The 16,237-nt window shown below is 39.8% G+C and overlaps 3 protein-coding genes across 7 annotated transcripts in view; all 3 read left to right on the top strand.

Moving 5' to 3' along the window:
* Positions 1–7,413, top strand: part of nrg2b (neuregulin 2b) — an 88,480-nt gene extending 81,067 nt beyond the window's left edge. For all 4 annotated transcript variants that reach the window (XM_082176989.1, XM_082176990.1, XM_082176988.1 and 1 more), the window contains 4 exons: positions 1,480–1,603; positions 1,887–2,020; positions 2,553–2,777; positions 4,872–7,413. In XM_082176989.1, the coding sequence (XP_082033115.1) occupies positions 1,480–1,603; positions 1,887–2,020; positions 2,553–2,777; positions 4,872–5,511 (1,123 nt within the window). In that variant the 3' untranslated portion in view covers positions 5,512–7,413. The remainder of the gene's footprint in view (positions 1–1,479; positions 1,604–1,886; positions 2,021–2,552; positions 2,778–4,871) is intronic.
* Positions 1–16,237, top strand: part of LOC309504059 (N-acetyllactosaminide beta-1,3-N-acetylglucosaminyltransferase 2-like) — a gene marked incomplete at its 3' end in the record, with an annotated part of 84,091 nt that overhangs the window by 61,076 nt on the left and 6,778 nt on the right. The gene's annotated exons all lie outside the window — the stretch shown is intronic.
* On the top strand, positions 9,639–14,267 carry LOC309504290 (N-acetyllactosaminide beta-1,3-N-acetylglucosaminyltransferase 2-like). 2 transcript variants are annotated; one of them, XM_082177332.1, is made up of 3 exons: positions 9,639–9,807; positions 10,296–10,388; positions 12,851–14,267. In XM_082177332.1, exons 1-3 carry the CDS (start codon positions 9,805–9,807, stop codon positions 14,228–14,230), a joined length of 1,476 nt encoding a protein of 491 aa, XP_082033458.1. In that variant the 5' UTR covers positions 9,639–9,804; the 3' UTR covers positions 14,231–14,267. The 2 variants fall into 2 exon arrangements, with proteins under 2 accessions (XP_082033458.1, XP_082033459.1); XM_082177333.1 differs by lacking the exon at positions 10,296–10,388.

The raw sequence follows: 16,237 nt of genomic DNA, 5'->3' as shown, positions 1-16,237 counted from the left end.
TCTGCCCTGATGTGTTCGGGCCAGAATACTGAAACTGCTTGAGCAAATGCTCGCTGTTGGATCGCGCAGCTCTATGGGCAGTGTGTAAGACCCACTATATTCGTCAGTCCAGGCCGGGGGTCGCCCTGACTGTACGACACATCATCAGTATAACTGCTCCTTATAAGATGTTATATTATTACAGGAATGATGCTATTCTAGCCACTCTTTCCTGGGCTCTCTGTGAGTCCATTATGATCATGTACTATATGAGCCCGGGCACTTGCCCTTGGGACTTTGGTGCTGGATCTTAGCATGCACGGCGTTTTACACTGTTTCCCCTAGCGTAAGATTTACGCAGTACGAGAGTACCTCTCGTAAGAGAACGTACTCGGTTACTAACGTAACCTCGGTTCTCTCTAGAGAGGAAACGAGTACTGCGTATCTTGCCGTGCCTGCACACGCTCTGGTTCGCTTCGGCGATGAAAAACCAGTGAGCTAGCCTCTCGAAGCTATGTTTATAGCCCTAGACCACGCCCATTCTGGCGGGACGTGACGTATTGGGCGCGAAGCGCCCCCATTGGAGCTGACGTCACGAGTGGGCCTTATCGATAGGCTGCTGCAGTTGCCGCAGGGCAGCCAATAGGCGCACAAGCCGTCTCGCCTGTGTCTGCATGCTGCCGCAACGCGTTTTACATTATTTCAAAATTAAGGATAATTTTTTGGCTTCAGTATCTCGCGGAAAAGAGATTTTCCCCTAGCGTAAGATTTACGCAGTACTCGTTTCCTCTCTAGAGAGAACCGAGGTTACGTTAGTAACCGAGTACGTTTTCATCATTGATGATGATATTAAGAAATGTTTCTTAAACAGCAACTCATCATATTAGAATGATTTCTGAAGAATCATGTGACGAGTAATGATGCTGAAAATTCTACTTTGATCACAGGAATAAATTACATGTTAAAATAGAAAATTGTAGTAATTATAGTAATATTTCACTATATTCAAATGTATTTTTGGTCAAATAAATGTAGCCTTAGTTAGCATAACAAGTTTCTTTCAAAAACATTAAAAAAACCGTATTGACCCCAAACTTTTGAACGGTAGTGTACATACATAAAATAAATAATTGTATATATTTAATCAAATAAGTAATTTTTTTCAGGAATTTCAACACACACACAAAAAACTATTCAAACCACATAAAGTTAAATTATATGATCACATAGCAATGTATATTTTCAGATAATTCAGCGAATTATTTTTTATTCAATAATTTTATATTTGGTACTGGATACAAACTAAATGATAATATTATTCCAATTAGTAAAACAAATCTGGTCATGCATCTATCCATAAAAATCAAAGTATAACTTTTGTACGTTTGACTATAGTGATCATCAGGAGGTTTGTACATCTTAACTGTAGATACGTGGTCATTTCCTGTTTGAGTATCAGAGTCTGTAGTGGTATAGATCACAGATTTCATCTTTCTTCAGGAAACAAAGGAAGAAGATGCATAACCACCTGCACCAGAACATGTGTGCGGAGCATCCGAACCGCATGCTGGCCAACGGCCCCAACCATCCTGGCCCTGGCCCTGAGGAAATCCCCATGGTGGATGTGAGTCTGTCTGCATCTCATTTCCTGTATGCTGATGTATTCATTTACACATTCTGAGGATTTAGAAATTGAAGGCATGATAATGCACACTAATTGTTCTCATGCAGATTGCTTTTATATAATGTTGCTTTTAACCTGTAGGCTTTTGGCGTGGACCGTAAATTTGTGATTGTTCGATTATGTATTTTTTAATTCCTAATTCCTGTGGTGCTCACATTGATTACGTAAGCGTTCTTCAAATATGGTTAGGACTCAATTGTGAAAGCAACTCTTTTCATTGCAGTATATATCTAAGAATGTCCCGGCAACTGAACGAGTAGTACGACACGGAACAGAGACATCAGGCAATTTCTCGGGCAGCCGAATGTCCTCACGATCCCACCACACCTCCACAGCTTCTCACGCTTCCAGTCACCGGTACTTACTTTCATTCCTCTGTCAATATATCCATATATTGATGCTTGACATATATTGTCTCAGACCTTCTGTCTATTTATTTGTTAATTTACCAGCCCAACTAACCAGCCCATCCATTTATATTTCCATATATATAAAATGTATTCATTAAAGTATAGAAATGAACATATACACACGCAAACTGGTGGTCAAAAGTTAAGAAGTCTCTTATGCACACCAAGGCTGAATTGATTTGATCAAAAACACAGTAAAAACTGTAATATTGTGAAATATTATTGCAATTTAAAAGAACTATTTTCTATTGTATTATATTTTAAAATGAAATTTATTCCTGTGATGCAAAGCTGAATTTTCAGCATCATTACTCCAGTTTTCAGTGTCACGTGATCCTTCAGGAATCATTCTAATATGCTGATTTGCTGCTCAAGAAACATTTACTATTATCAGTGTTGAAAACAGTTGTGCATATATTTATAACCCTTACATATACTTCTCTCACATCTTTTGTACTTCTCTTTTTGCTGCGTGTCAGGCACGAGGAGCGCACATGGAGTATGGAGCGGACGGACAGCATCCACTCTGACTGCCAGTCGGGGGCGCTCTCCTCCTCTGTTGGCACCAGTAAATGCAGCAGCCCGGCGTGTATGGAGGCTCGTGCCCGGCGTGCAGCATACTGTGGTTATCCTGATGCCACACAGTGCCCCCTACAGTACGGAGACTCTTACGACTCTCTGCGGGACTCGCCTCACAGTGACAGGTGAGAGAGAAGGAGGAAGTACTGTATCCACAGATAAGAGCTGTTCACCATCACGCATAAAGGCACTGTGCATATTTGCAGTCAAATAAAAGAATGCTGAGTGTGCGGTCGGTTAAATCACACAAGGAAGTTTGCAAGCATTTTATCAGCAATTTGATATTTGGTGTTGAACCATGGCACAAGATAAGCAGATCTCAGATAACTTTCACTGGCTGTAGCTTAACGGTATGTGACAACTTTGACATGTTCCTCATTCGTTGCACATGTAGCAGTGTAGTGTAGCAAAGCACTACTACACCGTTTTTTTTTTTTTTTTTTTTAAGCCCATTATCTCTAAAGTATCTCTGAAAAGTTTGATTAATATTCATGAATTGTTTTGGTTGGATGGTTCATGAAAATAGGCTGATTCAGTAAATGATTGCATTTTTGTAGAATTTTTTTAGTTAAATGCTTTTGCATTATAAAATAATGCATTATTTGCATTACAGTATTAAATGTTTTCTAGTTTGTTTTGGATTGTGTTTAGTGTAAGTTATCTGTTCAGATTTGATGCTATCATTCTAATTGATGATTCATCTTTATATGAATTATACCATGCGGTAGAAGTACACCATTGGTCTATTCAGAAGTTTGAGGTCAGTAAGATTTTTTTTGTTAAGTGTTAAAGGGACAGTTCACCAAATAATTTAAATTCTGTCATCATTTACTCACCCTCAAGTTGTTCCAAAAAAACTGAACATTTCTTTCTTCTGCTGAACGCAAAAGAAGATATTTTGAAGAATGTTGGTAACCAAACAGTTTCTGGTCCCCATTGACTTCCATAGTATATATTTTTTTTTATTCATTCAATGAAAGTCAATAGGGCCCATCAACTGTCTAGTTCCCAATATTCTTCAAAATATGTTCCTTTATGTTCAACAGAAGAAAGAAGTTTGTGCAGGTTTAGAACAACTTGAGGGGGAGTAAATGATGACAGAATATTTGGGTGAACTGTCCCTTTAACACTTTTATTCAGCAAGAATGCATTAAATTTATCAAAAGTGACAGTAAATGTATTTATGTTACAAAAGGTTTCAAATAAATGCTGTTATTTTAAAGGGATACTCCACTTTTTTTGGAAATAGGCTCATTTTACAGCTCCCCCGTTGAGTTTTACCGTTTTCGAATCCATTCAGCCGATCTCCGGGTCTGGCGGTACCACGTTTAGCATAGCTTAGCATAGATCATTGAATCGGACAAGACCATTAGCATCTCTCTCAAAAAAATGACCAAAGAGTTTCGATATTTTTCCTATTTAAAACTTGACTTTTCTGTAGTTACATCGTGTACTAAGGCCGACGGAAAATGAAAAGTTGCGATTTTCTAGGCTGATATGGCTAGGAACTATACTCTCATTCCTACGTAATAATCAAGAAACTTTGCTGCCGTACCATGAGTCCAGCAGGCGTAATGATATGATGCAGAATATAGTTCCTAGCCATATCAGCCTAGAAAATCGCAACTTTTCATTTTCCGTCGGCCTTAGTACACGATGTAACTACAGAAGAGTCAAGTTTTAAATAGGAAAAATATCTAAACTCTTTGGTCATTTTTTTGAGAGAGATGCTAATGGTCTTGTCTGATTCAATGATCTATGCTAAGCTATGCTAAAAGTGGTACCGCCAGACCCGGAGATCGGCTGAATGGATTCGAAAACAGTAAAACTCAACTGTATAGTTGTAAAATGAGCCTATTTCCAAAAACAGTGGAGTATCCACTGATCCACTAATTCAATGTATTATGGTTTCAACAAAAATTGTTTTCAACAGTGGTAATAGTAATAAATGTTTCCTGAGCAGCAAATCAACATATTAGAATGATTTCTGAAGGATCATGTGACACTGAAGACTGGAGTAGGCCTAATGATGCTGAAAATTCAGCTTTGCATCACAGGACTAAATTACATTTTTAAACAAATTAAACTGAAAACAGTTACTTTCAATTGTAATAATGTTTCAAAACATTTTTGATCGAATAAATGCAGCCTTGGTGAGCATAAGAGACCTTTGAACAGTAGTGTGTATTTTCCCACCATGTTTTTCTGCATCTTCGCAGGTACGTGTCCGCTCTGACCACGCCGGCGCGTCTTTCTCCGGTGGACTTTCACTCCTCACTGCCCCCGCAGGTGCCTACCTTTCAGATCACCACGCCCAACGCCAGCCACGCCCTGTCCCTGCCGCCCGCCGCCGCCGCCGCCGTCGCTATGGACGACGACCAGCCCCTCCTGCACCGCTACCGGCGGTCCCGGCGGTCGTATTACGCGGCGGACAGCACCGGCTCCCTCCCGTCCAGTCCGTACCGCTTCGTGGACGACGAGGATTACGAGACCACGCAGGAGTACATGTCCTCCCGAGAGCAGCAGAAGAAGAGCAGCGGCGGCAGCGGGCGGCACTGGCGCAGGAGGTCGCGGCTCAACGGGCATGTGTCTCAGCGGGCCCCGGACCCCAGGAACTACAGCTCTCAAAGCTGCCTCTCGGACAGCGAGTGGGAGGACGATGAGGTCGGCGACCTCGGACACGGTGAGAGCACGCCGTTTCTCAGTATGCAGAACATGAACGCCACTGAACCGGCCACCATCTACCGACCCAACGACACGCGGACTTTCAGCAACACGGGACGCTCCGGCTCCCGTGGCACCGTGCAGGCCAACAAACTGTCGCAGTCGCGGTCCAGACCGGACAATGCACCCCTTTAAAAAAGAACGACGAGAGCAAGGACGGGCGTGAAAATCAAATGATATGCTATAGACCTGCACCTATGAGAAATATTTTTTATTTTATATAACAGACAGATATTCTAAACAAATGAAATATTTATTTTCATTTCAGCAAAAATTGTCTACTAGCTAGCAGCAAAGACTTTTTTTATAGGGGGAAAACTATTTATATGTAATTCCTTTTTTTGATTTACAGCATTACGAAGAAGAATTACGTGCAAATTTTTTCACGAGTTAGAAATAGAATAATATTGTGGTGCCTTTTGCTGTTTGCCGACGAGGGAGGTTCAGTTGAATTTTTGTAGCCTTTCTTAAAAACAGACTCTTGGGTTTTATAGACATGTTCTTTCTTTGTTCGTTTGTTTCGTTCGTTCAGGATCTCCCCATTTGAACTGTGATATTATTCAGACACCATGCAATATCAAATCACTTCTGTGTAAGGTGTTTGTTTACATGAGTAGGGTTCACACGCGCACATAACCGACATCGCGAGCGCCGTCTGCGTTCGACTTTGGTTTCTGCGTTTCCGTTTTCTTTTCTCTCAACTGGTCGTCGCATATTGTTTCCATGGAAACAGAGGTACGCAGGAGTTCACAGGGCATGACGCTGGGTCGCAGTATCGGCCCTGGTGTTCAGGGTTTTCAAAACGGTGGTCTGTACGTCCAATGAATGTGTTTACACTTCTGTCCGTGTGCGTGAGAGTATCGTTGAACCTCAGTGTATACGTACGTGTCTTTGTCTGCGCAGTTTCGTGCAAGAACACGTTCCGTTTGTGCGTTCGCGTTGTGTTCGTCTTCAGGTTAACGTTTCGAGCGCGTGTGCGTGTTGTTGTGAGTGTGTATATACGTATGCTTGTACTCTTTTTAGGATGTTGGCTTTGTCGAAAGGGAGCTCTATTACGTTACCAGGCTAGCGCTAATGGGTTAAACCGGACCCCCTAGTGGTGACACGAGCTCATTGCACTGTAACCTTCCTTCCTTGTGTAGTCATTGGCCTGCGGAGGAACCAATCCAGCCTGATTCTAGCCTACACGGACCTACATCTCTCTCCCACACGTTCCCATTCCTATGCCAGCAGCTTTAAGCCGCACTGTGTCTCAGGACTTTTCATCGAAATCTGCATTACTCATGAAACAGATCCATTCCTGCCCGTCGTGTCTGCGTCATGATGGGAAGACTATGAGGAACGATACGACCAGGTGTGTTTGTCTGCGAACGCTCCATGTTTTGCCGGCTTTTCTTTGTTTTGTTTTTCGGTGGGGTCGTTCCAAGTCCGTGCTGTATGCAAGTCGAAGCTATGCGTGTACGGCTACTAGACGTGCTACTCTAGGTGGTTTATCAAGCGTAAACCCCTCCTTCCAGAGCCCAGCAACCTACAACTACATTTGAGAAGACAAACCCGCCACCCACACACTTACACTTTGACACACATGCAAATGCATACACACACACACACACACACACACACACACAAACAAACATCCTCAAGATTCATTCTGTGCACACAGTCGTTTAAAGCACCACTCGTCTTCACGGATTGATTTTCTTCCTGTCTTACTCTCTGTTTCTTCTGTTCTTCCTCTCTGCCTGTGAAGGCGTCCCTCCCTCTGCATGTTCTAGTGGTTCAGATAGATGGGTGCATGGTAACCGCAGCAACTGAGTCGTATTCACACGGTGAAAGTGTAGTTTTCATTTGACATTCAGCAATAAATCTCCTTTTTTCATGTTCATTCTTGACTTGGAATATGCTAGAAATTTTTGCAAGTTTTCTCAAAAAATAGTACTTGTAAAAAAAAATTTAAAAATAAAATCAAACCACTTGTTCATATGGAAAATAAATAAATCTTAATTCCTACCATTTTAAAAATGTAAGTCATCAGGATGTATGTCTGGTTCTTTTCTCTCTTTTTTTGTTGCTGAATGATATGTTTCTTTATAATTACATGTTTTCAGGGGAACAACATTCTTCATTGACATAACTTTTTAAAGAGTTGCACCAGGGATGCAACCAAATGTTCCATTTTAGAGGGGACTGAAGGTAAAATTTGAACAATTGGCCATTGAAAAACCTATATTGATCAACAACTTATTTTAATATCAGGCCTGGATCATATCATTAGGAGTCATTTGTTCCTTGATATTTAGAGATAAAAGTACTATGAAGTCCTCCGCACAAAAAGAGCAATGAAAATAAGTTGCAAAAACTTTTGAAATCAGAAGAAAGGACTGAACACATACACGGAGGAAACATACATAAAGAAATGCTAGAAAAACAAAATGCTGACACTGTATTTGCAACCCTTTTAACACTTTCAGGTGAACAATATTTCTTCATTGGATTCAAGACGCAAGCAGCTTTGGGAATCTTTTTCAAATAAAATGTTGTTTTTATAAATTATGTTTCAAACATATAAAGCTTGAACTAGTTTATATTAGTTACATAATACTTTAAATCTCAGTGCTTAATAAAATGTCAGTGCTTACTAACTTACATTAGTAACAATACTGATTAGATGTAAAAAATTATTATAGAGAGAGAGAGAGAGAGAGAGAGAACAAAGCAAGAGAGAAACTCAAAGTTATGTTACCAGGGTTTCTGCAGGTTTTATGAAGGTTTAAGACTTTAAATTAAATAAATAAAAATATCCACTACTTATTAATTTATTCAAATTTGCACTGCAAAAAAAAGTGATGTTCTTCCTCTGTATTTTTGTCTTGTTTTCCAGTGCAAGATTCTTAAATCAATATGCATTTACTGGAGATACAAAATAACATAAAACATGAAGTCTTTTTTTTTTTCTGTGAAATTAATCAAAATGAAATGAGTTTATGCTTAAAACAAGAACAAATATCTGCCAATGTGCTCAGAAAAATCAACTTAATTCAAATGGAAGTTTTCATAACTCATTGACAGATATTTGTTCTTCTTTTAAGCGTAAACTAAACATAATTTTGTTTCATTTTTCATTACATTTGCATCTCAAGTAAATGTATCGTTATTCAAAGATGTTTCGATATTTGTGTTGAAAAACAGGACAAATATATGGAGCAACATTTAATGCTACAACTTTATGAATGTAAGACTTTCTGCTCTGATTTAAGAGGTCTTAATTTGTGTAAGGGTGAATAAGGCTTTTGAAGACCCACAGAAACCCTGACTGGCTTCCACTCAACCAGCTCAACTTGTTCGACCAAGACTGTCAAAGAATAGTTTTTTTTTTGTGGTGCTAATTAATCAAAATATGTTTGGTATGTAACACATTTGTCAACAAGCAGCCTGAAGACAAGTAGTATGGGCGAGTTTCCGAGAAGAAGAGAGCGTTTTACTCATGAATGATTCCATACAGAAGGTCTGGTGAGCTCACAATAATTTGATCATCACACAGATGAAAAGCATATTTCATTCTGAATTCTAGATGCAAAATCAAAATGAATGATATAGCTGATATTGTTTTGTAATGCAGAAATCATCAGATCTGTGAAACAATAGGACATGCAATTCATGTCAACTATAGCAACAATTGTCAAACAACATCAATCAATCATTGTGTACATTAAATCACAACATACAAAAACATGTCAAATGAGTCAGAGAACTCGTGTCTGCAATAAAAGCTGATATATAGAGTGGAAATCATGTGTATTTACATATTACAATAATTAATAGGGGATTACAAGGCTTGGTGTCATGAATGAAGCCTTTTTTTTTCTTTCTTTTTTTAGATATAGCAACCTTCACTGTGAAGGTTGCTATATGAAAAAAAAATTAAGGTTTTAAACTAAACTAAATGGTTCTGAGGTCAAAACAATCAGTGAAGATATTTATTTATTTTTATGAAATGTCATGTTGACCGTTGTCCATGGTTTTCCACCTGTTCAATAGTTTTTAGGTCGCCTACTCAATACTTTAAGGTTTGTGTCTATAGAGTTTGACTTATTAAAATAAGAGAAATATTCTCTAGAGTGAACAGTGTGACAACTAGCCCCTGGCCGCCTTATCTGTTATCCTTTACCGAGTATCGTGGGCGTGGCCTCACACACACACACCGGACACACAACACACCTGAGATCACTTCACGCGCTCAGCAGGACTCAATACACTGGGACATTTAACTTATTTCTTGGTTTGTTTGGTTATTAGACGTTTTAACTCGATCCCAATAATATCCTTTTCTTTTATCTTTCGCATACATTATTTACACAGCGAGTATCATTGTGTGAATTCATCATCAAATGACGCCCAATTCATCATCAAAAACATAACCGAAAAAACATGGTAAGTCTAAAGTTTAAATATTAGTAGTTTAAGTAACTGTTGCTTTATTTTCGTTTGGTTGTTGGAACAATAAAATGATCAAAAAGAGAGAAATAAAAAACGATAGTGTATTTTAGTAGGCTATTTTATGGAGCAGCACAAGTGAATGAAGTGTAAACTGCAGTCTCATCAAATGAGTTTTTTCCGTTAAAATGTTTATTTATATTTTTATTTTACATTTATTTATTTTTTAAAACCTAAATTATTTTTAATAAAATAAACGTATAATAATTATGTATTAAAATAAAAATAAATCATTTATAATAATACAGTTTATTATAAAAATTATAAATTGTATCCTGAATTATAGGCTACTACGCTTTATGATAATAAAAAATGTATTCTGGAAATGTGTACTTTATAATGAAATGATTTTATAACAAAATGTACCATGATATTAGTTTCAGCCAAAATGCCATATTTACTAAAGTTATTGTTTCTACAACCAGTGGCGGAGCCAGGATATTTTCATTGGGATGGCCAGACAGTGGCCAGGAACCAGTCTAGGGCGGCTCAGAAATTTGTTTGACTACAAAGTACTGGTATGGACCGTTTTAACACAACTGAATACAATTAATATGAACTCAATTGTAATTGAGATGGTGGTGATATAGATCAAGTAATACTGAATGAATTTGGCCATTTTTGTCTTATTCCTCATCTCCGGGTATTAAGAGAAAAGAAGCTCGTCCTACAGCTAGTTCAATTTGCTCAGACAGCTTGGTTCTGGTTCTTAAAGGGATAGTTCACCCAAAAATGAAAATTCTGTCATAATTTACTCACCCTCAAGTTGTTCCAAACCTGTATGACTTTCTTTCTTCTCCTGAACACAAAAGAAGATATTTTAAAGAAGGTTGGTAATTAAACAGTTGCTGGTCCCCATTGACTTCCATAGTATTTTTTTTTCCTACTATGGAAGTCAATGGGGTCCATCAGTCGTTTGGTTACCGACTTTCTTCTAAATATCTTCTTTTGTGTTCAGGAGAAGAAAGAAAGTCATACAGGTTTGGAACAACTTGAGGGCGAGTAAATGATGACAGAATTTTCATTTTTGGGTGAACTATCCCTTTAAGAACCCCCAAAAGCTTGTTCTCCTTCATTGCATCCTCATGAATGAGACATGCGGATAACTACATACAGTAGTCAACCTTCATTGAATTTTTATATGAATTCTTCAACAATTCTCAGTTAGACTGTGAGATATGTTGCAAAAACTTGCAACAGAAAAAGAAAACATTGAATGTTTAACATTCTATTAGTTGTCAAAATAAATCTGCAGAAGCAGGCAGCACAAAAAAAGCCAGAAAGTAAATTATTGTATGCACACATAAATGTGATCTATTTTTCATTTGTACTTTACCAACTTGCACAAAATTGGTGCATATTTACTAGTACAAATGCACAGTGCTCACATTTATTGTGCATTAAAAATTAATATAAAAATACATATCAATTTGTGACTCATTGTGCTCTTATTGCAGTATATTTTAGTCCATACATTTGAGAGACATGTTCTAAAATGTGACGGAGATGTAACAAACACATACATGGAACGTTTTTATGCTGCTTTAATCACCTCCACATTTAATCGTGTTGTATTAAAGGCAGGGTAGGCGACTTGTTCTAGATTTTTTTTTTTTTATGCTGGTTAGAAGTTTCTTCACATCCTGACTGCAAGTTTGGTCTAAATGGATTTATATTTATATAATTTGTCTGTGAAAGGCGTAGGACCATACAATGTTCGTCCAATCATTGAATGCGGTCTGAATGCAATGATACGATGTTCTATTTGCCTGTTAACGTATGTATTTCATTTACATTTACGCATTTGGCAGACACTTTTATCCAAAGCGACTTACATTGCATTATCCTATACATTTTATACATAGGTATGTGCAATCCCCTGGGATCGAACCCACAACCTTGTGTTGTTAACGCAATGCTCTTACCACTGAGCTATAGGAAAGCTGATACATCCGTGTACACTGCTCGCGCAGACATTAAACGTCATCAGCGCGTTTCGTGCTGTGCAGAGTTAAGCAGAAAGTATACTTCGTTTTCTTTACATGTCGAACGCACAGCATTGCAAAGTATACTTCTTTGACTCTTACGCGTACACAGGCATCCGACGCATGCGCAGTTTTTAACAATCTCTTGCCACGAGTTACAACCCATGTAAATATCTTTGTATTCTTTCATGCTACAAATGTTTTTTTACAAATGAGGGTATTTTCTGACCTCTTCACACAATCTCTCATCTTTAGGCATTCATTGTCACTGTAGCTTGCATGCGTTCCGGTCTGTTCTGTTTATGCTGTTTCTCTTTGACTACCTTGTAAATCGACACCCCCATGACATGGTTACCACCTTGTGCATGAACTAATTACTGCAACAACAACAAAAATTGCCATGTGCGACAGGCGCGTATGTCAGGTGGTATAGAGCACCGTTTCCCAAAAGCATCATAAGCCTTAGTTGATAATAGAGACTATTGGTGGCAATGGCAATTGTTCTACGATCAACATAGACTTACGATGCTTTTGGGAAATGTAGCCCCGGTCAGTGCTCTTTTGAGTTGTTTATGTTCATTATTATTGTAATGTTATGTGCTTTGAGACAGGAGGTAGTTAAATGCTGTCTCTCTCGTCTCGTGACATCAACCCCTGGCCACCCCTAGCTCCGTTCCGGTCTACAACGATACTCTAGTAAATTGGTAATAATAATTGTTATTAATATTATTATTATTATTAAAAACACTTTGAAAGATTCTTACACTGTAGTCCACATTAATTAATTAATCATAATTATGATTTTTTTAGGTAGTAACAATAACTCTGGTATTTTGATGGAAACTTTGGAGTTTCCATGGGTATTTTTTGTTGATTTTTATTAAAGTCTGAGTAATCTTGTGTAATAATACTAGTGACACCTGTGTTGACAGTCTGAGTCATTGATATATCAAAACTTTGATGGTCCGTTTAACTTTAAATGTTCTTTTCCTCAGTATATGGCTTCATGTCTGTGCCGATACCGCCGGAGGATCCTGTTCTTCTGTTCGCCATGCATACTGCTGCTCCCAATCTACATCTATGTCTCGATTTCTCTGATCTATGTCATGAAACACGGTGCATCTGGTGGAGTGGTGCATCCTGTGCTGCAGAGACACTTTACTGCCAATGGTCTCAAATTCTCCAGAGCTCTGGCTCCCCATCCTGTGAAATCCTTCTGGAGAAGCGAGCTAAACAGTGGAGCAGTATGGAACATCATCCAGTATATGACGGATTCCCAGCATAACCCCATCCTAAAACCTCATCTGGCTGCAAACCCACCCGGTATTTCTTACAAAACAAAAAGGTCCAGAAGAAGTGGGAATGGATGCTCTCCAGATTATGAGATTAACAATACAATGCCAGATTTCTTCACTCTACCAACGCAGATGATAGATTTTGTGACCAGCATGCACTGTCGAGAATATCCGCTGATCATAGATCCTTTAGATGTTTGTGATGGTGGTCCACTAGCAAAGAATCGGGCACCAACGCTGCTCCTGGCCATCAAAACTCAGCCTGCGGATTTTGTGAACAGAGAAGCGATAAGAGAAACTTGGGGGCGTTCAGGAAGAATAAAAAGCCGAGGTGGGCGGCAAAGGCTTGTTCGCAGGGTCTTCCTTCTGGGGAAGTCCAAAGACTTGCATATTGAAGAGAAATTGCAATTAGAGAGTGATAAATATGGTGACATCATCCAATGGGAATTCATGGACACGTTTTTTAACCTCACCCTGAAGGATGTGCTGTTCTGGGACTGGTTCTCAAGGCGATGCCCACATGCCCGTTTCATTTTTAAAGGTGATGATGATATCTTTGTGAGGACGCCTGCTCTCCTAGACTATTTGCTGGCCGAGGAGGCTAATAGAAGCTTTTCAAATGGATCCAGACAGTCAAATAAAATGGAGACGTTTGTTGTGGGGGACGTGATAAACAATGCAGCACCTATGCGCTCTAAAGGGAATAAGTACTACGTTCCGGAGAGCTTCTTTAAAGGGCTGTACCCATCATACCCTGGTGGAGGGGGGGTGGTTTATTCTGGTTCTCTGGCCCATAGGCTTTTGGAGGTGTCGCAGAAGGTTCACCTGTTCCCCATTGATGATGTCTACCTGGGCATGTGTCTTCAGAGACTGGGAGTGTACCCTATCCACCACCCTGCCTTCCTCACCTTTGACTTCCCCAAGGATGAGCCCAAGGAACCCTGTGCGAATCACACCATCCTCCTGGTGCACAAGCGTAGCCCAGCTGAGATGTTCCAACTTTGGATCGAAACGTTGATGCCCAGTTCTGAATGCAGAAATGCAACTCTGAGAGTCGAAACTAGAGTTGAGTTCAGATGAAAGAAGCCAGATCTTTCAGGGTTTTTTTTGTCAAAGCTAGTTCCGAACACTTGAAAAACTTATGTTATGCATTACATGGTCTTTTGTATAAACTTTTGTAATTTTGAATCTTTTTAACACATTTAAGTTGTGATAAAACAGAAGTAGTGGTAGATCTTGTCTTCCATATTGTGCCGTGAAGAGAATTTTGCATTTCATTGGAAGATCAAGTTTTTGATGAATGATATGTGTCTTTATAATAAGATGTTTTCAGGGGAACAACATTCTTCATTGACAGAACTTTTTGAGGAGTTGCACCAGGGATGCAACCAAATGTTCAATTTTAGAGGGGACTGAAGGTAAAATTTTAACAATTTGCCATTGGGGAAAAACCTATATTGATCAACAACTTATTTTAATATCAGAGAGTATGAGTCCTCTTCTGTGTCTGTTTGGTTACAGGCCTGGATCATATCATGAGGAGTCATTTGTTCCTTGATATTTAGAGATAAAAGTGCTTGGAAAGTACTATAAAGTCCTCAGCCTAAAAAGAGCAATGAAAATAATTAGCTTCAAACACTTTTGAAGTCAGAGAAATGCACTGAACACATACACAGAGGTTACATACATAAAGTTATTGCTGATATTTCAGAGGATAAGAAATATGTAACTAGAAAACATCTCGGTTACTCATGTAACCTTTTCCCTATTTTCCCATGCACTTGCACAGATAAATGGCATTTCAGCCCATCAGGCCCGCCTGCTTATATAAGTCGGTGATGAATGCATTTAATCAGAATCTTTCGACTGAGGGGTGGCAAGGATTAGGGGCAGTCATGGCCTAATGGTCAGAGATTCAGACTGGTAAACCGAAGGTTGCGGGTTCAATTCTCAATACCGGCAGGAAATTACTGAGGTGCCCTTGAGCAAGGCACCTAACCCCCAATCGCTCCCCGGGCGCCACAGTAAAATGGCTGCCCACTGCTCCGGGGGGGTGTGTCCACTATTTGCAGTGTGTGTATGTTCAGGGTGACTGCTCCTAATATGTGTGCACCAACTTGGATGAGTTAAATGCCAAAGACAAATTCTGAGTATGGGTTTCCATACTTGGCCATTTTGTCATTTTCAGTTTCACCTTTTAAGCATAGAATCATGTGCAAGTGCTGTAGCACGGCCAGCTACGCAATGCTAGTGAACCAAGGTTCCCTTCGATATGGTTCACTCGCATTGCATCAGTTGCTAAAGCTTTGGGGAATGCAATCCAATAGCTCCGTGCTACAAACAGAGAATGGAAGCCCATCCTGTGAGCCCAGCCCTAGGGCACTCAAGTCCAGGCCTCTAAACAGGATATTCATGGACAATACTAGGGTGAAAAATACCCAGGGCAAGGCAAGAAATTGCCCAGAATAGCTAGGCTCAGGCCATGAGGCCAAAGCCCTTGGGGCATGCCCAGTATGGGGCTTAATGCCTTAAGCAGACTAAACCCCACAGAGTTCTTAGACTGGCTTAAGCAGACAGGATCTGTGCCTGAAGGGCAGATAAGTCCAAGTTATAGAACCTGGCAAGGACTATCCGGTCATCGCACAGATGTCAAGAATGGACACTGAAGAATGGACCATGCCCAGGGGGAAGCCATTCCCCTGGTGGAGTGGGCATTGTAAGCCCAAGGAGACGTAAGATAGCGCGCCATCGCGTCCACTATCCAACAAGATAGTCTTCGCTTTGTAACTGGCAGCCCGTAAGTGTGTCGTCCGAAGCACACAAAAAGCTGTTCTAATTGTCAGAAATGGCTTGAGCGCTCAACATATACTCTGAGAGCCCAGACTGGGCAGAGTAGGTATAAGGACTGCTCATCTTGCAAAGAGGGGAGAGCAGAGAGAATTATGACCTGTGCTCTGAACAGAGTGGAGAGCACTTGAGGTACATAGCCATGCTTCAGCTTGCAGTTTAGCCCAAACTTAAGGCAGGATGCACTCACAGAGAGCGCCTGTAGGCTACTTACTCGCTTGACCGATGCTAAAGCCAGAA

The sequence above is a fragment of the Leuciscus leuciscus genome, assembly GCF_965113295.1.
Source record: "Leuciscus leuciscus genome assembly, chromosome: 8".
NCBI classification, from domain to species: domain Eukaryota; kingdom Metazoa; phylum Chordata; class Actinopteri; order Cypriniformes; family Leuciscidae; genus Leuciscus; species Leuciscus leuciscus.
Note: the sequence above shows the minus strand (reverse complement) of the source record. Positions and strands in the feature narration are given on the sequence as shown.

Excerpts from the sequence above, each read along its gene's own strand:
- LOC309504290 (XM_082177332.1), top strand. Across the intron at positions 10,389-12,850 it reads TGTTTGACTACAAAGTACTG|TATATGGCTTCATGTCTGTG; the intron begins GTATGGACCGTT and ends TCTTTTCCTCAG.